The 25,404-nt window shown below is 37.9% G+C and overlaps 1 protein-coding gene across 3 annotated transcripts in view; it reads left to right on the forward strand.

Annotated features, from left to right (window-relative positions):
* Window positions 1-25,404, forward strand: part of Xrcc4 (X-ray repair cross complementing 4) — a 203,512-nt gene that overhangs the window by 65,487 nt on the left and 112,621 nt on the right. For all 3 annotated transcript variants that reach the window (XM_038321968.1, XM_038321969.1, XM_038321970.1), the window contains 3 exons: window positions 8,523-8,689; window positions 23,222-23,374; window positions 24,803-24,894. In XM_038321968.1, coding sequence (XP_038177896.1) covers window positions 8,523-8,689; window positions 23,222-23,374; window positions 24,803-24,894 — 412 coding nt within the window. The remainder of the gene's footprint in view (window positions 1-8,522; window positions 8,690-23,221; window positions 23,375-24,802; window positions 24,895-25,404) is intronic.

Here is a 25,404-nt window from a genome sequence, read left to right on the forward strand (position 1 = left end):
CTTGTTCATTCTGGAAAAATTAGTTCACTGTTTTCTGTTTCCCATCCTTGCAACAGAAATCAAGTGTCATTATAATCCTGATCCTTCGTGTGTGACCTGTTTGATTTCTTTGGGAGTTCTTAGAATCTTCCTTTTGTTCCAAGTGTTCTGAAATGTAGTGATTGCATTCATATGAATATCCTTCTACTAATTCACGTTAGTTCTAGAGTACTCTTTTAAAATTAATAATAGAAATAATCAGCTCATTCATATTTTTATAATTACTTTAAAATCTCTATGTCCTCTGTTTTGTTTCCCTTTGGATGACTGCATTATGCGAATTTAAATCCCTCTGTAGGAACTCTTGATTTGGATTGAGGTCCCTCAAGTTTCCTTTATGATGATCCATGAAGACCTAGTGAGTTAAGCCTTATCACCTCCTCACAGCCCTGCCTCTCAATAACACCGTCTCTCATTTGCATCTCTATTATTTGTGTACTTGTATGTATCTCTCTGTTTCTCTGACAGTGACTTAGTGACTTTTGCTGTGTGTCTGTGTACTCTATTTTTTTGGTTCTTGCTGTCAGGAAGTGATATTTCAACTTGAGGTCTAGCATTCTGTTTGTGGACTGTACTGGGACTTGTGGCAAAAAGCCTTGTAAACGTGGGTGTCATCCTGTTTAAATGACTTTCAGTTTCTACTTTTATTCTTCTGGCCAGCACTGGAAATGGGTTTGGCTGTTGGCTTTGTTCCTTTTTTTCCCCTCTTAGTCCTGAAGTTGCTAATTACAGCAGAAGAGCTAGTTAAATGCCATTTAGCACTGCCTGAGCTGGAGCACCTGAGTGCTAACCTTTAACAAAATTCTTTTGGCAAGAAAACTCAGTTAAATACATGGTCACTTTTTGTTGTTCTCCCCATTTTTCCTCAACCTTGTCAAAAGAAAGTGTTTGTTGAAATTATTTCCAGGCTGGTCATTTGTTTTCATTTGTTTCTAGGTGAACTTGGACTTCAGAATAAACAGTATTAGTTTTTAGTGTGCCCTGAGAGTCTGGGTTAGTGAATGATTAATGACTTCTTGTGTTTATGATATAGTGGCATCCTTGGTCAGTCAGTGATGGCAGAAATAATTCCAAAATAGCAATAGGTATGAGAACTGTGTTCATAGAGACCTCAGATCAAAGTTCTTTCTTAGCATTATTTTATCTATTTTAAGGCCAAGAATTTGAAACACTTATAATCAATAGTTTGAAAATTATTAAGCCTTGTTCTTTCTTAGCAATAAATTCAAAAAATTAAGCATACCAATAACTTTTTAAAAATCCATCCTATATTTTACTATTTTATTTTGGGACTTAGGGATACTTAACATTTTCATGATTTTTAAGGACCTCAGCTTTGAGTTTAATAGTTTATGATAACTTATCATATCATAAATACTTTATTTCTAAAATGTGGGCAATATCTGTGTGATGACTTCTAATAATTATGTGCTTTCTTCAGGTAAATTAGTTCAGTCCTCTTTTGAAGATGGTAGGGTTTATGGGAGTGCACTTATAAGTTCAAATTGGGAGGAGCCAAATTTTTATAGTTAGGGTGTGTGTGTGTGAGTGTGTGTGTGTGTGTGTGTGTGTGTGTGTGCAGGAGTGCTGTTTTACTAGGTTCTTGTTTCTTTATAGACTGTTTACAAAATAATGAGCAATTCTTTAACAATGTTCATGAATCTCAGTGTTACACACCTGTACCATGTTTAGTACACATAATGAACAATTCTTTGATAGTGTTCATGAATCTCCAGTGTTCAAACCTGTACCATGTTACAATACACAGTGAGCAATCCTTTGACAGTGTTCATGAATCTCCAGTGATACACACCTATACCATGTTTAATACACATAATAAGCAATTCTTTGACAGTATTCATGAATATCTCTTGTTACACGCCTGTACCATGTTTAGTGCACAGAGATTCCATTTGATTACTCAGGACTTCACCACAAATAGTTGTCAACATTGACTTTCCAAAGTAGAGAATTTTTCAGTTGCTGTATAGTATGTAATCATTTTTTACATGACCAGCATAATAAGAATGAATAGATGAGTCCATTCATGTTTCTCCTTAAAAATTTTCTGATAGTGTTGTATTATTTGTAGGACAGAATGATTCAGAAATAGGCAATGGCAAAGTTAACTAAAGGAAATAAAAATAATTGAAATAGGGTCTTACTCAATTAGTCCAAGCTGGGCTGAATTTACTCTGTAGTCCAAGAAGTCCAATCTTTGGATTTCATCCCTAGATACTTGCCCTTTATTGCATTTTACTGTTAGGGATAACTGATGTTCATACCTTTCCAAGCATAATGTAACCCACAGTCAAAAACTGCTTACTCTGAAGGAGAAACAATACTTTCTGTTTATTTTAAACATTATAATTAGTTAAAGAATAATTTAAGATTATTTTTTATTTGAAAAGAGAACATGAAGTTGAGAGGAGTGTTAGGGATCGATCTGGCAGAAGTTAGGATTGAGAGATGAATGTCAAAAACACTGTATTCATATATGTTGTAAATTTTAAAATATTTTTAAATATTTGAGTGATATTTTGACTAACATTGATTTAGAATTAGTTTTTTCTTCTTCTTTTTAAGACATGATGTATAGGGCCGACTTGTTCTTGTTTTTGCATTAGTACTTTGTAGATTGCTTTATTCAAGCCATAGTGTGGACAGATTCTCTATACACTTGATATTTTAAAAGTCCGATGATGAAAACCTTTCTTCTCTAAAAACACATTGACAGCTGTAATACAAAGAGGATGCCGGCACCTTTGGGGATATGTGTTTTGTTTACAGTTCTTCTGTTGTTTACAATTTAAGTAAACCTAGTTGTTCTCTTGCTTTACATAATCTCACAAGGTAATGTACAGATGACCTTTAACTTTCAGTTTGTTTACACTCAGAAAAGCTTCAAAAAGTACATGTTCAAATTTTTTCCAATTTACATATTCTTCATGTCATTAAATTTTTTAAAGTTTACCCTTGTTACATGGACTCATCTTTTATTATATGAAAAATTGCAAATGCTCTTGACCATATGATTAAAAGCTTAAAATAAATAATTAAATCAGATAAAGCAGTCTCAAAAAATTTAGACCATCTGAATTTCTGCTATTTTCAAGTACATTTTTGTTTAATGTTTCTTAAATTGTTTAATTCAAGCAAATGAGTTCCTTTCCAATGGGTATACTCACTGAAATATAGGAAATTCTTTGTTTATCTGATACTATTTTAGTTTTTTTAAGAGCTCATAACAGATGTGATAAAGCAAAGGATTAATGACTATTATGAGCAGTTTAGTTTTAAAATAGTGATGTATCTATACATAGTTTGTGGTTAGTAATGTAATACTTAATCCTCTAAAATATGTTTATAATCTCGAATCTGTAAATATTTCTTTTAGCTTCATTTTTGTTGGTGTGACAGAGTTTATTTCGGCTCACAGTTCAGAATACAGCCTGCTGTAGCGGAGCACCACCAGAGCCATAGTCCCTGGAGACTCTGCCGGAGCTCTAGCCACAGGCACTGCTAGAAAACAGTGCACGCATGTGTGCTGTGCTCTCTGATCCACTCTTTCACTACCCAATAATTAACTTATTCATGATTACCACCATAGGCATATCTTCAGGCCAACCTGATCTAGACAGTCGTTGAAACTGTCTTCCTAAGTGCTTCTGGATGGTGTTGCATTGACAGTTAAAAAGCAACCATCACGAGAATCCCCCCCCCCCCCACTTCATCGTCCCGTCTTTGGGGTCACAAAATCCCACAGCCTAGCCTGTTTGGGCGCCTGGACCGGAAATTGAGTGCACCCAGGTCAGTGGGAGGTCCCCTGCTCCAACAGCCTTCCTGCAGCAAGGTAGGCCCTTTGTCACCAAGCTGCTTGGCCAGCAAGGAAACCTGACTGTCTACCAGAAGATTCATCATTCATTGGGGTGAGTGAGTGCCTGAACCTCGGCAGCTGCCTGGAGAGGGACCACTGACATTCCCCAACTCCCTCCCCACACACACACTTCCTGCTCTTCCTGCAGGGGTTATTCTCCCCAGATACTGCCCCTCTCAACCAAGAAAGAGAATTACAGGCCAATCTCACTCATGAACATCGATGCAAAAATTCTCAATAAAATACTGGCAAACAGAATCCAAGAACACATTAGAAAAATTATCCACTATGATCAAGTAGGCTTCATCCCAGAGATGCAGGGCTGGTTCAACATACGAAAATCTATCAATGTAATCCATCATATAAATAAACTGAAGGAAAAAAAGCATATGATCATCTCATTAGATGCAGAAAAAGCATTTGACAAAATTCAACACCCCTTTATGATAAAGGTCTTGGAGAGATTAGGGATACAGGGGTCATTCCTAAATATAATAAAGGCTATTTACAGCAAGCTGACAGCTAGCATCAAATTAAACGGAGAGAAACTCAAGGCCATCCCACTAAATTCAGGAACATGACAAGGCTGTCCACTCTCTCCTTATCTCTTCAATATAGTGCTTGAAGTTCTAGCAATAGCAATAAGACAACACAAGGGGATCAAGGGGATTCGAATTGGAAAGGAAGAAGTTAAACTTTCATTATTTGCAGATGATATGATAGTGTCCATAAGGGACCCGAAAAACTCCACCAAAGAACTCCTACAGCTGATAAACTCCTTTAGTATCGTGGCGGGATACAAGATCAACTCCAAAAAATCAGTCGCCCTCCTATATACAAAGGATAAGGAAGCAGAGAAAGAAATCAGAGAAGCGTCACCTTTCACGATAGCCACAAATAGCATAAAATATCTTGGGGTAACTCTAACCAAGGAAGTGAAAGACCTCTTTGACAAGAACTTTAAGTCTTTGAAGAAAGAAATTGAAGAGGATACCAGAAAATGGAAGGATCTCCCTTGCTCTTGGATTCGGAGGATCAACATAGTAAAAATGGCAATACTACCAAAGGCAATCTATAGATTTAATGCAATCCCCTTAAAGATCCCATCAAAATTCTTCACAGATCTTGAGAGGATAATAATCAACTTTATATGGAAGAACAAGAAACCCAGGATAGCCAAAACAATCTTATACAATAAAGGAACTTCTGGAGGCATTACCATACCTGACTTCAAACTCTATTACAGAGCTACAGTATTGAAAACAGCTTGGTATTGGCATAAAAATAGAGAAGTCGACCAATGGAATCGAATAGAAGACCAGGATCTTAACCCACAAACCTATGAACACCTGATTTTCGATAAAGGAGCTAAAAGCACACAATGGAAGAAAGAAAGCATCTTCAACAAATGGTGCTGGCATAACTGGATGTCAACCTGTAGAATAATGAAAGTAGATCCGTGTCTATCACCATGCACAAAACTCAAGCCCAAATGGATTAAAGACCTCAATAACAATCTGAACACACTGAACCTGTTAGCGGAGAAAGTGGGAAGTACTCTACAACATTTGGGCACAGGAGACCGCTTCCTACGTATAGCCCCAGCAGCACAGACATTAAGGGCAACATTGAATAAATGGGACCTCCTGAAGCTGAGCAGCTTCTGTAAAGCAAAGGACACTGTCACTAAGACAAAAAGGCAGCCTACTGACTGGGAAAAGATCTTCACCAACCCCACAACAGACAAAGGCCTGATCTCCAAAATATACAAGGAACTCAAGAGACTAGACTTTAAAATGCTAATTAACCCAATTAAAAAATGGGGCACTGAACTGAACAGAGAATTCTCAACAGAAGAACTTCGAATGGCCAAAAGACACTTAAGGGCATGCTCAACCTCCTTAGCAATCAGGGAAATGCAAATCAAAATAACATTGAGATACCATCTTACACCTGTCAGATTGGCTAAAATCAAAAACACCAATGATAGCCTTTGCTGGAGAGGATGTGGAGTAAGGGGTACATTCATCCATTGCTGGTGGGAATGCAAACTTGTGCAACCGCTTTGGAAAGCAGTGTGGAGGTTTCTCAGCAAATTTGGGATCAACCTACCCCAGGACCCAGCAATCCCACTGTTGGGAATTTACCCAAGAGATGCCCAATCATATTACAAAAGCATTTGTTCAACTACGTTTATAGCAGCATTATTTGTAATAGCCAGAACCTGGAAACAATCTAGATGCCCTTCAGTGGAAGAATGGATGAAGAAAGTGTGGAATATATACATATTAGAGTACTACTCAGCGGTAAAAAACAATGACATCTTGAATTTTGCATGCAAATGGATGCAAATAGAAAACACCATCCTGAGTGAGGTAACCCTGGCCCAAAAAGATGAACTTGGGATGTACTCACTCATAATTGGTTTCTAGCCATAAATAAAGGACATCGAGCCTATAATTCATAAAAAAAAAATCCTAGAGAAGCTATATAAGAAGGTGAATCTAAAGAAAAACATATAGTTATCCTCCTGGATATTGGAAGTAGACAAGATTGCCAGACAAAAAATGGGAACTTGGGGGTGGCGTGGGATGGCGGGAGGGGGGATGGGGAGAGAAAAGTGTGAAGTGGAGGATGGGAAGAGCTTGGGGGAATAGGATGGTTGGTATATAGGAAGGGTGGATATGGGAACAAGGAATTATATATCTTAATTAAGGGAGCCATTCTAGGGTTGGCAGAGACTTGACTCTAGAGGGGTTCCCAGGTGTCCAGGAAGATGCCCCCAGCTAGTTCTTTGGGCAGCTGAGGAGAGGGTGCCAGAAATGTCCAGATCCTATTGCCATACTCATGAATATCTTGCATATCACCATAGAACCTTCACCTGGCATTGGATGGAGAAAATGACAGAGCCCCACATAGGAGCACCGGATTGAGCTCCCAAGGTCCTGATGAGGAGCAAAAGGAGGGAGATCATGAGCAAGGAAGTCAGGACCGTGAGGAGTGTGTTTACCCATTGAGACGGTGGGACAGATTTAACGGAGACCACCAAGTCCAGTTGGAATGGGACTGATGGAATAGGGTACCAAACCGGACTCTCTGAATGTGGCTGACGGTGGAGGAGGACTGAGAAACCAAGGACAATGGCAATGCGCATGAAATCTACAGCATGGACGGGCTCACTGTGAGCCTTGTCAGTTTGGTTGCTCACCTTCCTGGACTTAGGGGGAGCTGGGAGAACCTTGGACTTAACATAGTGAAGGGGACCCTGATGGCTCTTTGTCTTTGGAGAGGGGCGGAGTGGGGGTATGGGTGGATGGGAGGGGAGGGAAGGGAGAGGAGGAGGGGAGGAGATGGAAATCTTTAATAAAAAAAATGAGGAAAAAAAGGAATGGAAAAAAAAAGCAACCATCACAACACTGATTTTCTCCAGTTATTTAATGAGTATAAATGTTATTCAACATCTAAGATTCATAGTTTAAACTTTTGGTCATTGTGTCCATGATTTTAAACTGTCTTCTAACAATATGTTCTATATGAACTCTTAAATTAGGAAACTTTTCTGTAGAAGAGTTTACCTTTTGATGTTATACATCCAAATAACAATAAATTAAAGGAAGTTACTGAAGTTCTTAGTTGCCATATAGGTTATAGGCCTGGAATTCTGTATTAATAACTTCTAGTTAGGTTATTTTTGTTTGATATTTATATTGTATGTTTTTGTCTCAAAATTCTCAACCTGAGAAATGAAAAGTTTTGGAAATATTTTCATTAAATACATAAATTACCAGAAAGTAATGATCTAGGAGCAAAAAAAAAAAAATGGGAATAAATCCCAAACAAGTGACTTTTTGATGCTAATGATATCAATATATGTTTATATAAATATATAGATAATTAGTACATGTGTTCATTTGAGTTACATAACTAACACTTGCATTTAGTGCTTTATTCTGAAGTTATTTCCTAAAATCGTTGTAAGATTTTTATTTTATACGAAAGTATTCATGTTGTATTCATTTAGTAGTATTATTATTATCAAGTCATAATCTTTACATAAGAAGGCAATTCCTTTGTAGTTTCTCTAGATTATCAGTTTCTCAAACTTCTTTTACTATTACCTGTGTATTTGACCATTTAACTTTTAACTATTACCAATACTAGATATTTCTTCAGTAGCACCTTATATATGAATTATTCCAATTGTTTTATATAAATATATCCTCTTATTTTAGTAGTACATGAGTTAAAAATCATAATGTGTAGCATGTTCCTTTACTCTGAGCAGAGGAATTCAAACCTAGGCTTTTATAAGTGGATGGTGTGGCATATCCAAGAGTAGCATTCTTTTCTGATACGAAGTGAGAGACATTATTTTTAGGCTATTATTAACTGATTCATATGATAAGTGCAATAAGAAACTAACGAGTGACCCAGTTTTGTGTTGTACGTTGACTGTAGAGTATGTGGTAAGTACATTTTCTGTTTTAAACTCATACATTTATTCCCCTCAGAAGAAACTATGGTGAAAACTGATTGTTTAATTGTTCAGTTTCAACACTATTCCAAAACTGAACATTTTCCTTTTATTTCTTTTTGTTCTTTTTAGTTTAGACTTGGTTCCTTCAACCTAGACAAAGTTCCAAACTCAACTGAAGTCATTAGAGAACTCATTTGTTACTGCTTGGACACCATTGCAGAAAAACAAGCCAAAAACGAGCACCTGCAGAAGGAAAACGAAAGGCTCCTGCGAGATTGGAATGATGTTCAAGGCCGGTATGTAAACAGTGTGCTTGCATCAGGAAAACACTGAGCTCTTTCATTCCTGTAGACGTAAGCTAATGATATATAAATTTACAACATATGTAGAACAGGCATTTTGTAAAATCCCTCCTTAATTATTCCTTTACTCAATTTTATTCAACCACGTTATTAGTGGCTGTTTTGTACAGCAGGAGAGTATTAACCATTTCAGCTCTCTTATTGCTTGGTAGAGTCAACAAACAAGAAAGTAAGAAGTGACTGCAGATCAAGTATCACAGGCCAGTATTATATTGTTAAAAATCAGTAGTTGGAGTGTGTTGCCTCCTGAAAGACTGTGTGTTAAGCATACACATGGCCTGCCCTAGTCCTCAGCACTTGCAAAGAATAGGGATATTTATATGGAAAAGATTAAAGTAGCTTAATTTATAGGATTAATAATTAACAAGGGAGATGTGAAAGATAAATAAGTAGAGTTGACTTTTTGTTTAGAGTTGGTGAATAATAACTACTTCAAATGATGTGTGTCTTGGCCCCACTGAGACATTTCCCCTGACTGAAAATTCATACTATAATCATTTTTTAAAATGATTATAAATGATTTTAAAAATGACATAATTGTTGCTACTGAATAAGACATTGAAAAGGCTTTCATTTTCCTGGATTTGCCTCTTGTATTTTTTAATGTTGAATAAGAATGATAGATTTCTTTCCAATTACTATTTTTTCATGTAAATCATGTTTTCTCACCCAGGATATAAATTGTATTATTCTGTCACAAAAGGTGTTTGAACTGCATCATGAATACTTATATGTTCACAGAGACTAATGTGATATGTATATTTTTGTGTGTATAACAGTGCTTGAAGTAATTTCATGATATATATATATATATATATATACACATACACACACATATATAATGATGTTACAAATTGTACTATATAGTAGATTTTAAAAATCTCTCATTCAGGTTCAAAGTATAATAACATTCATCCCATTTAAAGAAACCTGTGAACTTTTAGGACAACTATTGTATCCTCTATATGGACTTGAAGAGTCTTAAGGAAGTACATAATAAAGAGTTTGATGGCTTTCAACATATGTATGTGAGAATGAGAATAATTTAAAAAGTTCTTAACAGGCAATAAAATGAAATAAGGTAGCTTATGTAAAATTGAATAACTCATACCCAGTTATTGTAAACGGAGACTGCTCATTTGTTTCCTGGCTGCCCAGACCTGAATAATCACACAGAAACTATATTAATTGCAACTGTTTGGCCTAATTAGCACAGGCTTCTTATAATGAACTCTTACATCTTAAATTACATCTATTAATCTCTGTATTACCTTGAGGTTGTGGCCTACTGGTAAGGTTCCTCAGCTGCCCAAAGAACTAGCTGGGGGCATCTTCCTGGACACCTGGGAACCCCTCTAGAGTCAAGTCTCTGCCAACCCTAGAATGGCTCCCTTAATTAAGATATATAATTCCTTGTTCCCATATCCACCCTTCCTATATCCCAACCATCCTATTCCCCCAAGCTCTTCCCATCCTCCACTTGACACTTTTCTCTCCCCATACTCCCATACCCCCATCCCCCCCCACCCCCATATTCCCATTTTTTGTCTGGCAATCTTGTCTACTTCCAATATCCAGGAGGATAACTATATGTTTTTCTTTGGGTTCACCTTCTTATATAGCTTCTCTAGGATTTTTTTTTTATGAATTATAGGCTCGATGTCCTTTATTTATGGCTAGAAACCAATTATGAGTGAGTACATCCCAAGTTCATCTTTTTGGGCCTGGGTTACCTCACTCAGGATGGTGTTTTCTATTTGCATCCATTTGCATGCAAAATTCAAGATGTCATTGTTTTTTACCACTGAGTAGTACTCTAATATGTATATATTTCACACTTTCTTCATCCATTCTTCCACTGAAGGGCATCTAGGTTGTTTCCAGGTTCTGGCTATTACAAATAATGCTGCTATAAACATAGTTGAACAAATGCTTTTGTAATATGATTGGGCATCTCTTGGGTAAATTCCCAATAGTGGGATTGCTGGGTCCTGGGGTAGGTTGATCCCAAATTTCCTGAGAAACCTCCACACTGTTATATTCTGATATTTAACCTATTGTATAAATGAGTAAAATCCAGTTTATATATTAGGAGACTGTATAGAAAATCAGTTAATTCTCTTACATTTTTATTTTTTTATTTTATATGAATTTGTATCATATCTGTGCTTCAGAGCATTATTAGGACTAATATCCATAGTCTGATTGTATTTTTCTATTTTGTATAAAAATAAATTAAATTAAAGGAGATCAATTGTGGTTATGATATGCCACTTTATTTTCATAATAAAACTCAAAATATCTTCAATGACAGGGAATTTGAACTACAAATTGCCTACAGAAATGCAGCCTGGATATTCTGTACTTGAATCAATGGCTTTTAAATGTCTACTGGTAACTAAAAAAGTACTGTGTGATTGGCATTCAGCTTCAGGTGCCTGAGCTGCAAGCAGCAGGGAGTGAAGAAGAGCCTGAAGCCAGCAGCCTGTGCAGTGAAAGCAAGTGTGAGCCGTCTGTACTTCTGTGGAGCACAGGTCCTTGACTTGCTTTCTGGGGTTTTGCATGCCAGCAACAAGGCATCGCCTGTCACTTGTCTTGTATGATTGCTCTAGCTAGCTCTTTTGCTGTCGTTACTAGGTCAGATATCGTCTATTTGGCCTAACAATGTGTTGCCATTGGAGTGAGCCTACAAAATGAGGGAAAGGGATTCTCTTCAGAGAATTCTAGGCTCTTGTTTGTATAATTGCTATGAGATCAGTGAATTCACATATTTCCTGAATTTGTTTTCTTTCCTTGTGAGCAGACAGCGTGCTGACTCTGAGGCTCTCTTGGTACACTGTGTCTAGTCGCAGCAGCAGTCTCTCAGGGTTCCCTTCCTAGCAGCTGGAATCCCGGAACGTGAGCACGTTTAGCACACTGACTCCCCATGGCTGGAGTATTAGCTAAGGCATGGCTTTCAAGAGATTAGAAGCAGAACCCAAGTGTACTGAGTTCAGAAACTGGGGCCCTAGAAAGTAGACCCTCCTCAGACATTAGGCCCTGTTAAGAGTCCCTGTCACAGTTCACTTATCCACATAACCTTTGATTGGGATGTTCATTTGTGATGATACCATTTCTTCCCACACCATTGCACTTGTACTGCAGATAACGGAAAGAAGGTGCTCGAAAGAAAGGCTCAAACAGGGCAACAAAAATTCCTACAAAAACTCTGGTAGGCCGGGCGGCGGTGGCGCATGCCTTTAATCCCAGCACTCGGGAGGCAGAGGCAGGCGGATCTCTGTGAGTTCGAGGCCAGCCTGGTCTACAAGAGCTAGCTCCAGGATAGGCTCTTAAAAAGCTGCAGAGAAACCCTGTCTAAAAAAAAAAAAAAAAACCTCTGGTAGATGGGTCTGAAATGTATTGGGATTGAGTTGGCATTAATATGAGCACACCCAATAATGTACTTGTATGCTTATTAATACCTGCACTGTTTATGCTCTATTTCAGGAGTTTTGTATACTAACAAGTTGTTTACAAAATATATTTATATTTTAAAGAAAAAATTAAATGCTAAATAATATATCTTCAAATTTGAATATAGTTTTCAATTGAAATGCATATCAATATTTGCTCAAAAGCAAATATGAATTTCTTTTATTTAGGATGACAGGAATAAACAAGACTTCATAGAGGAATAAGGAATTACAGGATAGATAGAAAGTATAAGCTTCAATGCACAGGACTTAACATCTTTTTGCTATTATTGTCTAAGAATCATTTAATAAGTGTGCCCTTTGTTCCACTTTGAGAATGTTTCACTACGGGGTTAGTTTTGGATTTTTTTAAATAAAAGGAAAACATTAGAAATTTGTATGTGAATCCTGAGGTTATTAGCTGTATTTATTTACTAGATTTTTTTTTTTTACTTAATTTCAAACTATAAGTCTCAAGTTTCATGTTACTGAATAGGTCTTTTGTTTGCAGTCAGAACTCAGTTTAGAAATTGTCGAACTTTATTGTGACTTATAGTTATTATAGCCATAATAGGAGGCAGTCTTCAGTGAACTGAGTTGACTGAATTAGCAAGCCTTGGAAACTCTTTCTCTTTGTCTTAATGCCTTCAAGGTATAATCACATTATCTACAGATGAATTCAGTCTGATTTTTAAAGACCTCTGGGGATATTCTTATGTCTCCATGGCAGCCCATTAGATTGTTTAAGAACAGTTACAGAAAATCTTCCCTTCAGAGCACAAGAAACAGCTGTAGCCTTCCTCTTCCTGGCCTGGGGCCATATTCAGTCTCTGGCATCATTCTCTTCAGCTCTCAGCCTTCTTCAGCCATCCTGTGCTACTCAGATTCTCTTTCATTTTACAGCCTAGCACTGGTATAATGTGGGCTGAATGCACTGTTAATATAATGATCACTATACTGTTTCTGCACCATATGCTCACATGTATGTGCCTTTTATTTGTTCTGGACTGTGAGTCTGTTATTTTATTTGGGATATTTTTGTATGAAATTTCTTTGTGTTTGTTTTTTTTGGCATACTGTTTTTAGATTGCTTTACTACTCATCAATATTTTATTTTGAAGCATTGATACCTTTGTAATTAGTATTTATTTATTTGTCCCCTTTTAAAATAACTGTATTATAGTCTAATTTCCCAAGTCCCTGATTACTGAGGTTAATGATAAAGCTTAGCATTATTGATCTATGTCATGGTCACTTTCAGAAGGACAGATATCACTGGGCCTTTTCTGTTTGATGCTACTTACAGCATCATCTCATTTGAGCCTGGCCTTAGAAAAGGTCCTTGACTAGTTGTAATCTTTTTCAGTGGTTTGTGGGTTTGTTTTATTGTCCCTAGGTAAGAAAGAAGTCCCATGTCTCTCCTTAATCAGTGGTCTCACCTGATCAGTCTTGCCCAATTTTTCAGATAGAAGTTTGGCAGGGAGCAAGTACTATGTAAGGCATAGCAAATTATAATGCTCTAGAAGATTGGTTTTAAAGGTAATTTAGGTCACAAGCTCTGCAAGTCTTAAGTCCTGAATACTGAATAAAAAGGTAATATTCTCTGGGTCTGCTGAGAAAGTAAATTTGTATTCTGTGACTATTTATAATAATACCCTATGCTGTACAACTCAGCTGTTCCTGGGAGGTTTTGTCATGCTTGATGATCCGTTTACTGCAGTAAAGGTGTACAGGAAGGGAAGGTTAACCTACATGAGGCACAACTTTTTTCTCTGTAACAGAAAGATATTACCTTTCACAATATAGTTCAGGTTTATACTACTTTTATGAAAATTATTTAAATTTCACTTTGATTCCTTTTTAAAATTTATTTATTTATTTATTTATTTTAAATTATCCTGGAGTTTAATTTATTTGTTTTTTTTGTTTGTTTGTTTGTTTTCCCTCATGGTTTATTTTTTTTATATTTAAAAATTTCCATCTCCTTCCCTCCTCCTCCCCCCTCCCTGCGCTCCTCCTCCCCCTTCCCTCCCCTTCCCTCCACCTATACCTCCCCTCCCTCCCTCTCAAGGCCAAGGAGCTATCAGGGTTCCCCACTCTATGCTAAGTCCAAGGTCCTCCCAACTCCCCCCAGGTCCAGGAAGGTGATCTACCAAGCTGAGAAGGCTCCCACAGAGCCCGTCCATGCAGAAGAATCAGAGCCCAGCGCCATTGTCCTTTGCTTCTCAGTCAGCCCCCGCTGTTGGCCACATTCAGAGAGACGGGTTTGGTCGCATGATCCATCAGTCCCATTCCAACTGGAGTTGGTGATCTCCCATTAGTTCTGTCCCACCGTCTCCATGAGTGAACGCACCCCTCATGTTCCTGACTTTCTCCCTCATGTTCTCGCTCCTTCTGCTCCTCATCAGGACCTTGGGAGCTCAGTCCAGTGCTCCAATGTGGGGCTCAGTCACCTTCCCCATCTGTCGCCAGCTGGAGGTTCCCTCACGGTCCTGACTTTCTTTCTCATGTTCTCTCTCCTTCTGCTCCTCATCAGGACCTTGGGAGCTCAGTCCGGTGCTCCAATGTGGGGCTCTGTCATTTTCTCCATCTATCGTCAGGTGGAGGTTCTATGGTGATATGCAAGAAATTCATCAGTATGGCTATAGGAACTGGCCTTTTCAGGCTCCCTCTCCTCAGCTGCCCAAGGAACTAACTGGGGGCGTCTCCCTGGAAACCTGGGAACCCCTCTAGGGTCAAGTCTCTTGACAACCCTCAGGTAGCTCCTTAAATTAAGATATATGCTTCCCTGCTCCCATATCCACCCTTCCTATATCCCAAGCACCCCATTCCTCCGAGCTCCCCCCCGTTCTCCCCTTCACACTTTTCTCTCCCCATCTTCCCTTGGCCCAGTCTCGCCCAACCCTCAAGTTCCCAATTTTGCCTGGCGATCGTGTCTACTTCCAATATCCAGGAGGATTACTATATCTTTTTTTGGGAGTTCACCTTCTTATTATCTTCTCAAGGATCCCAAATTTATAGGCTCGATGTCCTTTAATTATGGCTAGAAACCGATTATGAGTGAGTACATCCCATGTTCATCGTTTTGGGTCTGGGTTACCTCACTCAGAATAGTGTTTTCTATTTCCATCCATTTGCCTGTAAAATTCAAGATGTCATTGTTTTTTACCGCTGAGTAGTATTCTAATATGTATATATTCCACAGTTTCTTCATCCATTCTTCCACTGAGGGGCATCTAGGTTGTTTCCAGGATCTGGCTATTACAAATAATGCTGCTATGAACATAGATGAGCATATGCTTTTGTTGTATGATTGGGCATCTCTTGGGTAGATTCCCAATAGTGGAATTGCTGGGTCCTGGGGTAGGTTGATCCCGAATTTCCTGAGAAACCGCCACACTGCTTTCCAAAGTGGTTGCACAAGTTTGCATTCCCACCAGCAATGGATGAGTGTACCCCTTACCCCACAACCTCTCCAGCAAAGGTTATTATTGGTGTTTTGGATTTTAGCCAATCTGACAGGTGTAAGATGATATCTCAAAGTTGTTTTGATTTGCATTTCCCTGATAGCTAGGGAGGTTGAGCATGCCCTTAAGTGTCTTTTGGCCATTCGAACTTCTTCTGTTGAGAATTCTCTGTTCAGTTCAGCGCCCCATTTTTTAATTGGGTTAATTGGCATTTTACCGTCTAGTCTCTTGAGTTCCTTATATATTTTAGAGATCAGACCTTTGTCAGTTGCAGGGTTGGTGAAGATCTTTTCCCAGTCAGTAGGCTGCCTTTGTGTCTTAGTGACAATGTCCTTTGCTTTACAGAAGCTGCTCAACTCCAGGAGGTCCCATTTATTCAATGTTGCCCTTAATGTCTGTGCAGCTGGGGTTATGCGCAGGAAACCGTTCCCTGTGCCCATTTGTTGTAGAGTACTTCCCACTTTCTCCTCTATCAAGCTCAATGTGTTCAGATTAATATTGAGGTCTTTAATCCATTTGGACTTGAGTTTTGTGCATGGTGATAGACACGGATCTACTTTCATTCTTCTACAGGTTGACATCCAGTTATGCCAGCACCATTTGTTGAAGATGCCCTCTTTCTTCCATTGTGTACTTTTGGCTCCTTTATCAAAAATCAGGTGTTCGTGGGTTTGTGGTTTAAGATCCGGGTCTTCTATACGATTCCATTGGTCAACTTCTCTGTTTTTATGCCAATACCAAGCTGTTTTCAATACTGTAGCTTTGTAATAGAGTTTGAAGTCAGGGATGGTAATGCCTCCAGAAGTACCTTTATTGTATAAGTTTTTTTGGCTATCCTGGGTTTCTTGTTTTTCCATATAAAGTTGATTATTGTCCTCTCAATCTCTGTGAAGAATTTTAATGGGACCTTGATTGGGATTGCATTGAATCTATAGATTGCTTTTGGTAGAATTGCCATTTTTACTATGTTGATCCTCCCAATCCACGAGCAGGGGAGATCCTTCCATTTTCTGGTATCCTCTTCAATTTCTTTCTTCAAAGACTTAAAGTTCTTGTCAAATAAATCCTTCACTTCCTTGGTTAGAGATACTCCCAGGTATCTTATGCTATTTGTGGCTATTGTGAAAGGTGATACTTCTCTGATTTCCCTCTCTGCTTCCTTATCCTTTGTGTATAGGAGGGCGACTGATTTTTTGGAGTTGATCTTGTAACCTGCCACGTTACTGAAGGAGTTTATCAGCTGTAGGAGTTCTTTGGTGGAGTTTTTGGGGTCGCTTATGTATACTATCATATCATCTGCAAATAATGAAAGTTTAACTTCTTCCTTTCCAAATTGAATCCCCTTGATTCCCTTATGTTGTCTTATTGCTATTGCTAGAACTTCAAGCACTATATTGAAGAGATAAGGAGAGAGTGGACAGCCTTGTCGTGTTCCTGAATTTAGTGGGATAGCCTTGAGTTTCTCTCCGTTTAATTTGATGTTAGCTGTCGGCTTGCTGTAAATAGCTTTTATTATATTTAGGAATGACCTTTGTATCCCTAATCTCTCCAAAACTTTTATCATAAAAGGGTGCTGAATTTTGTCAAATGCTTTTTCAGCATCTAATGAGATGACCATATGGTTTTTTTCCTTCAGTTTATTTATATGATGGATTACATTGATAGATTTTCGTATGTTGAACCAGCCCTGCATCTCTGGGATGAAGCCTACTTGATCATAGTGGATAATTTTTCTAATGTGTTCTTGGATTCGGTTTGCCAGTATTTTATTGAGAATTTTTGCGTCAATGTTCATGAGTGAGATTGGCCTGTAATTCTCTTTCTTGGTTGAGTCTTTGTGTGGTTTAGGTATCAGGGTAACTGTAGCTTCATAAAAGGAATTTGGCAATGACTCTTCTCTTTCTATATTATGAAATACCTTAAGGAGTATAGGTATTAGGTCTTCTTGGAAGTTCTGGTAGAATTCCGCATTGAAACCATCTGGTCCTGGGCTCTTTTTGGTAGGGAGGTTTTTGATAACAGTTTCTAATTCTTTGCGACTAACAGGACTATTTAGAGCATTTACCTGGTCCTGGTTTAACTTTGGTATATGATATTTATCTAAAAAACTGTCCATTTCTTTTACATTTTCCAATTTTGTGGCATACAGGCTTTTGTAGTAAGATCTAATGATTCTCTGAATTTCCTCTGTGTCTGTGGTTATGTCCCCCTTTTCATTTCTGATCTTACTAATTTGCGTGTTCTCCCTCTGCCGTTTGATTAGTTTGGCTAAGGGTTTGTCAATCTTGCTGATTTTCTCCAAGAACCAGCTTCTTGTTTCATTGATTCTTTGGATTGTTTTCTGTGTTTCTATTTTGTTGATTTCTGCCCTCAGTTTGATTATTTCCAGTCTTCTACTTCTCTTAGGTGAGTCTGCTTCTTTTTTTTCCAGAGCTTTCAGGTGTGCTGTTAAGTCACCAATGAGTGCTTTCTCCGTTTTCTTTAAGTGGGCACTTAGTGCTATGAACTTTCCTCTTAGCACTGCTTTCATTGTGTCCCATAGGTTTGAGTATCTTGTGTCTTTGTTTTCATTAAATTCAAGAAAGACTTTAATTTCTTTCTTTATTTCTTCCTTGACCCAGGTGTGGGTCAGTAGTTGACTGTTCAGTTTCCATGAGCTTGTGGGCTTTCTGGGGGTAGCATTGTTGTTGAATTCTAATTTTAATCCATGGTGATCCGATAAGACACAGGTGGTTACTAATATTTTTTTGTAACTGTGGAAGTTTGCTTTGTTACCAAGTATATGGTCAATTTTCGAAAAGGTTCCATGAGCCGCAGAGAAGAAGGTATATTCTTTCCTATTTGGGTGGAATGTTCTATAGATGTCTGTTAAGTCCTTTTGGTTCATTACCTCCATTAAATCTTTCAATTCTCTGTTAGGTTTCTGTCTGATTGACCTGTCCATTGGTGAGAGAGGGGTGTTGAAGTCTCCAACTATTAGTGTGTGTGGTTTGATGGCTGCCTTGAGTTCTAGAAGTGTTTCTTTTACATAAGTGGGAGCTTTTATATTAGGGGCATAGATATTCAGGATTGAGACTTCATTCTGATGGATTTTTCCTGTTATGAGTATAAAGTGTCCCTTTCCATCTCTTCTGATTGATTTTAGTTTGAAGTCAACTTTGTTGGAAATTAGTATGGCCACACCCGCTTGTTTCTTAGGTCCATTTGCTTGATAAACCTTTTCCCAACCCTTTACTCTGAGTAGGTGTCTGTCTTTGTGGTTGAGGTGTGTTTCTTGTAAACAGCAAAATGTTGGATTCTGTTTTCGTATCCAGTCTCTTAGCCTGTGCCTTTTTAATAGGTGAATTGAGTCCATTGATATTAAGTGATATTAATGACCCGTGGTTGTTAACTTCAGTCATTTTTAGTAGTAGAGTTTGTGTGTTTCCCTTCTTCTAGTTGTGCTGGTGAAGGGTCGCTAGATGCCCGAGTTATTGTGGGTGTTGTTGGACTCCTTGGTTTGTGATTTTCCTTCTATTACTTTCTGCAAGGCTGGATTTGTGGCTGCGTATTGTTTAAATCTGTTTTTGTCCTGGAATATCTTGTTTTCTCCATCAATGGTGAATGCAAGCTTTGCTGGGTATAGTAGTCTAGGCTTGCATCCATGTTCCCTTAGTGTCTGTAGCACATCTATCCAAGCTCTTCTAGCTTTCATGGTTTCCATTGAGAAATCAGGTGTAATTCTGATAGGTTTCCCTTTATATGTTACTTGACCTTTTTCCTTTGCAGCTCTTAATATCTGTTCTTTATTCTGTATGTTTTGTGTTTTGATTATTATATGGCGTGGGGATGCTTTCTTTTGATCCAGTCTATTTGGTGTTCTGTAGGCTTCTTGTACCTTCATAGGAACATCCTTCTTTAGGTTGGGGAAGTTTTCTTCTATAATTTTGTTGAATATGTTTTCTGGGCCTTTGAGTTGTAATTCTTCTCCTTCTTCTACCCCAATTATTCTTAGGTTTGGTCTTTTCATGGTGTCCCAGATTTCCTGAATGTTTTGTGTTAAGGATTTGTTAGATTTGTTTAGTTCTTTAATCTGTGAGTTTATTTCCTCTATAGTATCTTCACAGTCCGAGATTCTTTCTTCCATCTCTTGTATTCGGTTGGAAATACTTGTCTCTGAAGTTTCTGTTCGTTTACTCAGAATTTCCATTTCCAGTCGTCCCTCAGATTGTGTTTTCTTCAATACCTCCATTTCATTTATCAGGTCTTGTACTGTTTCCCTTACCTGTTTGATTGCTTTTTCTTGTTTTTCTTGTTTTTCTTGGGTATCTTTGAGAGATTTATTTATTTCGTCTACCTTTTTGTTTGTCATCTCCATTTCTTTATGGCAGTTTTTTACCTCCTGTTTAAGGTCCTCTATTATTTTCATAAAGTACTGTTTAAGGTCGGTTTCTTCTATATCTTCTGGGGTAGGGTGTTCAATTCTTGTTTTTTCGGGATGTCTGGCTTGTGGTGATGTCATGTTGCCTTTCATGTTGTTGGAGGAGCTCCTGCATTGGCGCCTGCCCATCTCTTCCTTCAAAAGGAGCCCGGAGGCGTTTGGTGTCCTAGACCAATCTTTGCTGTGACTGAAACTGGTTGGATCTCCCCAGTGCCAGAGGAGGACCTATTCCTTGCGTCACAATCTGAAGAAGCCCGCACTCCCTTGCAGGAATCCTCAGACCTGCCTGGAGGCCAGAGTCTGACTCCTCTGGGTGGATGGCCTTAGAACAGGATCAGGACACCTGAGAACACTAGGGAAAGCTTGGGAGACACAGGGACGGGAGAAACCGACCCAAGCCTGCAGAGGGAAGTGGGGGTAGGGGATCTGTGCTCTCTTCCAGGGCAGGTTGCCCCAGGGTCCGCATTCACTCACCAGTTCAGATGGAATGTCAGGGCACAGGATCAGGGATTCCAGGCAGCCCAGGGTCGCAGCCCAGACAAAAGGGCCAAGGTGGGGGCAGGGCGGGATGGAATACCACACAGCGAACCTGGCAGCACAATCTGAAGGAGCCTGCACCCCTCCGCAGGAATCCTCAGACCTGCCTGGAGGCCAGAGTCTGACCCCTTTGGGTGGATGGCCTTAGAACTGGAGCAGGACACCTGAGAACAACCCAAAGAATGATGGATCCTCTGGCCGACTGTCAGGTCCCCTTGCAGGCCAAGCAGCTCTCAGACAAAGGCCTACCTTGCCCCGGGCAGTCAAATGAAGGAGGGGACCTCCCACCGGCCTGGGTGCACTCAATTCCAGGTCCCCAGAGCCCAAACAGGGTGAGCTGTGGGATTTTGTGGCCCCAAAGACGGGAGCTCCTTTTTAAAATTTAATGTGTTATACAAATGATAGTTTTCATCTGGGCAGTAGTGGCACATGCCTTTAATCCTAGCACTCGGGAGACAGAGGCAGGCAGATTTCTGTGAGTTCAAGGCCAGCTTGCTCCAAAGCAACACAGAGAAACCCCATCTCAAAAAAAACGAAAATAAATAAAAATGATAGCTTTCATAAAATTGTAGGAATTAGCTTGATAGTTGATATATGTGCATAATTTTCAGTCAAGAACTTCAGGAAGGTTTAAATGAAAATCAAATGTGAAATTAAGTCTAATAGATTCTGAATTTGTTCTTATTTCTAAATTTTTGGGTAAGATATTGCAGTATGTATGAAATTTATTGCAGTATACTTATTTTTATGTGTCTAAAGTATTTTATTACATGTACTGGGATAGTTTAGGTGTATATATATATATATATATATATATATATATATATATATTCTATTCTTATGATATTTCTTATGGTGTTACATCAGAAAATATAATATGAAAACAAGAGAATGTTCACATGACAACTAGCATCTGAGATTATAGATATAACATACCCATGCATGAAATGAACCATAAATATTGGCAATAATTTTTGAAACTTGAAAGCCTGAAAGGAAGTAGACATTCCTAAGCGGAGTCACAGACCATTGGGGTCTCTTGTATCCAATGAGGCAAATGAAGTTTGCTAAGCCCTCTTTTGCCAGTGTAAAGCGTCTGAAGAAATACATGTCCTATCTTATACTTTTAGGAAAAGTCTTCAGCCACTAGCAAGGACACAGTACTGCTGAAGAATTCAGATTAGTCTCCTGGCTGATAGACCAGTAGTATACAACTAGAAGGGCTACAGAGTGAAAGGGGCATCTCCAAGGAAGAGAACTTAAAGGTTATGTTGCTCTCAAACCAATCTAATGCCTGACTGGTTGGCATTTTGGAAGACAGGCTTAAGAGAAGCTACAGAAGGGCATGTTGACAACGACAAGTGCTCCTGGAGACTTAAGAGATCATCGGTTGAGCTGGGGAGAACTGTTCCTGTGAACTCACTCTTATCTCCTCAGTGTGTAGGGATCATCTCGGCTAGGCACTGAGAATAAAGCAGTTGGTAGAACACACATGTTCTCTGGTCTCATGGAATGACAGCCTTAGTAAAATCCATGATAAAAGTATCTGCACTAATTAGGTCAAGAATAGTTGTTAGATAGTCTTTTTTACCTTATAGTAAATTCTCTGTATTTATAAATAGATAGGTTTTGGGACCCATTAAGGGCCTATATGAAAAGTATCACATTTTGGCAACTTTATTTTTAATAATTTCATTGTATTATATGTGTATATATGTAAATATTTAATTAATATTAGGACATGTAGAACATATATAAAATACCTTTAGGAATATGTGGAATAAGCACCGTTGTAAAGATAAAAATAGGCAAAACTTATTTAAAAGAATATTGTCAATGAAAGTATTTAAGTTTGTAAAATAGAAATTTATTCATAACCTGGCTTCCGTACACATCAGGTATATACTTTCTCCATCTAGCTTCGTTATTAAAGAAATGAAATCTCTTGAGCATTAAGGCAGTCCAGGGAGTATTATAATTTATAATTACTAGACAATTTTATTTTTTTTCTTACATATCTGAAACTGAAATATATGTACTTTTTGACAAATTCATAATTTCTTTATTGTCTTCTTTGAAATATCAAGAGGCATAATTCAATTCATTACATTTGTGTTTCTATTTATATTTAGGTGTGTGCATGCATGTGTGGTGGGTTATAAAGACACATGATCAGTTATGTTCTTGTAGAACAAGTCATAGTCTGAAGATTGACAATAAATTAGGTGTATTGTTTTCATATAAAATTACTAAGGAAACTGTATACTTATTTGAATTTCTCATGAAAATATTCTTTTGTAAATAAGCTACATATAAATAAATTATTATATTTGGACACTTAGTTTAAAAATTTTTATTTCTATCCATTTTCATTATTCTTTGGTTTAGAACATTAATTACAAATATTAATAGTTATTTCCAATTTATTCAATTCTCTTCTAGTACATTTAAGCTTTTGAAAGCATGTGTAAAAATGAACTTAGTTATTTTTGCCTTCAAGTTTTCTTGAAATTGTGAAGATGAGATGGGATAAATTAATGATGTGGAATCTCCATGACTTATGATTTGTTCACTTCCTTGATTTTTTTAGATTTGAGAAATGTGTGAGTGCCAAAGAAGTCTTGGAGGCTGATCTGTATCAAAGATTTGTCTTGGTGCTGAATGAGAAGAAAACAAAGATCCGAAGCTTGCATAAGTTGTTAAATGAAATCCAGCAGCTGGAAAAGAACATGAAACCTGAAAGGTACATCTTGTGTGCTCTTAGACACCAGGTGCAAATGTAAGGAGACTGGCTTTACAAACTGATGGCAAGGTAGATGCCAATTTTTAGTAATACGGTTTGTTTGTGTTTTGTTGTAGTGTGGGTTTAGATATTCCATCGCAGGTGAATGCATTCTCTACAAAATTTCTATTGACATTCATGGTGTCGTTTATAGTACAACATACAGTCATGATCTATAAAACTGGCATCTTGGGGTATACGGTAGTTTGGAAGAAAGTGGCCCCCAAAGGAGTGGCACTATTAGGATGTGTGACTTTGTTGGAGTTTGTGTGGTTTTGCTGGAAAAAGTGTCACTGTGGAGGTTGGCTTTGACAGGAGGTTGGCTTTGTGGGCTTATATATGTTCAAGCCATGCCCAGAGAGACAGTCCATTTCCTATTGCCTCCTGATCAAAATGTAGTCAGCATTGTGTCTTACTGCATACCTCCAGTCCCCACCATAATGGTAATGGACTGAACCTCTGAAACTGTAAATGAGCCACCTCAGTTAAATGTCTTCCTTTGTAAGACTTGCCGTGCTCAGAGTGTCTATTCACAGCAATAAAATGCCTGGCTCAGAAAGGGTTTAATTTACTTATTTAATTCTTAGACTTTATGAACTAAGAAATATATCATTTAACAAAACTTTTCACCTCCTCTAAGGTTCAAGTTGGTTGAATATCTGTAGTCTTTACATCTCAGCAATGTTAATTTTAAATCTAGCTAATGAATGCTAAATTCCATGGGGCATTTATGTTGTCTGATAAAAGTATGTTATTATTTTTATCATTGTCAAGCTTTTTTCTTTCTGAAACAATCTATAAACTTGATTCCTAAGGAAAAAATTTATAGATTACAAGTGGCTAGTATAGATTTGAGTAATTTTAAGTGTTTTTAGTTATTAAGTCATATAGAAAAGATTCAGTTGCCTTGAATCTGGAATGAAGCATAGCTTTTGAATATCACAGTATAAAGAAGGTAATGTTTAATTTTTGTCTTTCCTAAATCGGGTCTGGCACTGAGGGCTACATGCATATGGTCTGAACAGCTATATAAGCACTCTGTTCTTCATTTTGGAGGCAATTTAATAAATGTGGAGCCGCTGTCAGATTTTTACAATGCTAAGCAACGGCCCACAGAGAAAACTTGGTGGAATAATGTTTTGAGAGTATAAAATGTAATAAAATAATCAATTACTAATAGTGAGCATTAAACAAGAGTTTACTAATTAAAATAAAACCTTTCTCTTTTATGGTAGTTATGAAATGATTTTATCAAAATCACATAATCCTCTCTATTTCTGTTTGATCAGAACCTTTTTTCAGGAATATTTTCTATTTGCTTATTGGTAAAGTAGATAGTTAGCCAGGGGTGAACTGATAATTTCCTGTTCTGCTTTTCTGTGTTTCCAGGGAAACTGCATGTTCTGAAAAAACAGCTGACCCAGATGCAATTTATGATGGAAGTACCGATGAAGAAAGTGGAGCTGCCATGCTGGCTGCAGGTGAGAGGTCATCCTTACCTATGTAAGATGTCACTTGGGCTAACTACTATAATAACCAAAAACATTTATGGAAAAGGTTTTATGTAAAATTGTTCAAGTGTTTTTTGCCTAAAACTTTAAAATCTAGCATTAAAATTAACGTTTACCATAGAATGTAGCAGTTAGCAATAGCAAGGCAAATCAAGGCTGTGTTTTCATTGTTAAGTGAGGACGTGTACACGAGAGAAGGCAAGACCTTGTTAGGTATCAACAGCTCAGAACTGGCTGCCTTTCATCCCAGATTTTACAGAGCAAGGGCTCTGGGTAGAGTCTGATGATGTTGAAGTCCTCCTTCTCATGAAAAAACTTGCTAATTTTTTAAAATGGGTAATAGAGGACAGAGATAAAAGATGTTTATTTGGGGCATTTTTCAGGCATTTTTTTAATCTTCCTTGACTTTTGCTTGTATATTATGATTTCAGATTTTGTGAATTTTCTTGTACATGTATTTCTGCTTCTTCTTTGGTCTTA

This window comes from Arvicola amphibius, chromosome 3 (assembly GCF_903992535.2).
Source record: "Arvicola amphibius chromosome 3, mArvAmp1.2, whole genome shotgun sequence".
Classification (NCBI taxonomy): Eukaryota; Metazoa; Chordata; class Mammalia; order Rodentia; family Cricetidae; genus Arvicola; species Arvicola amphibius.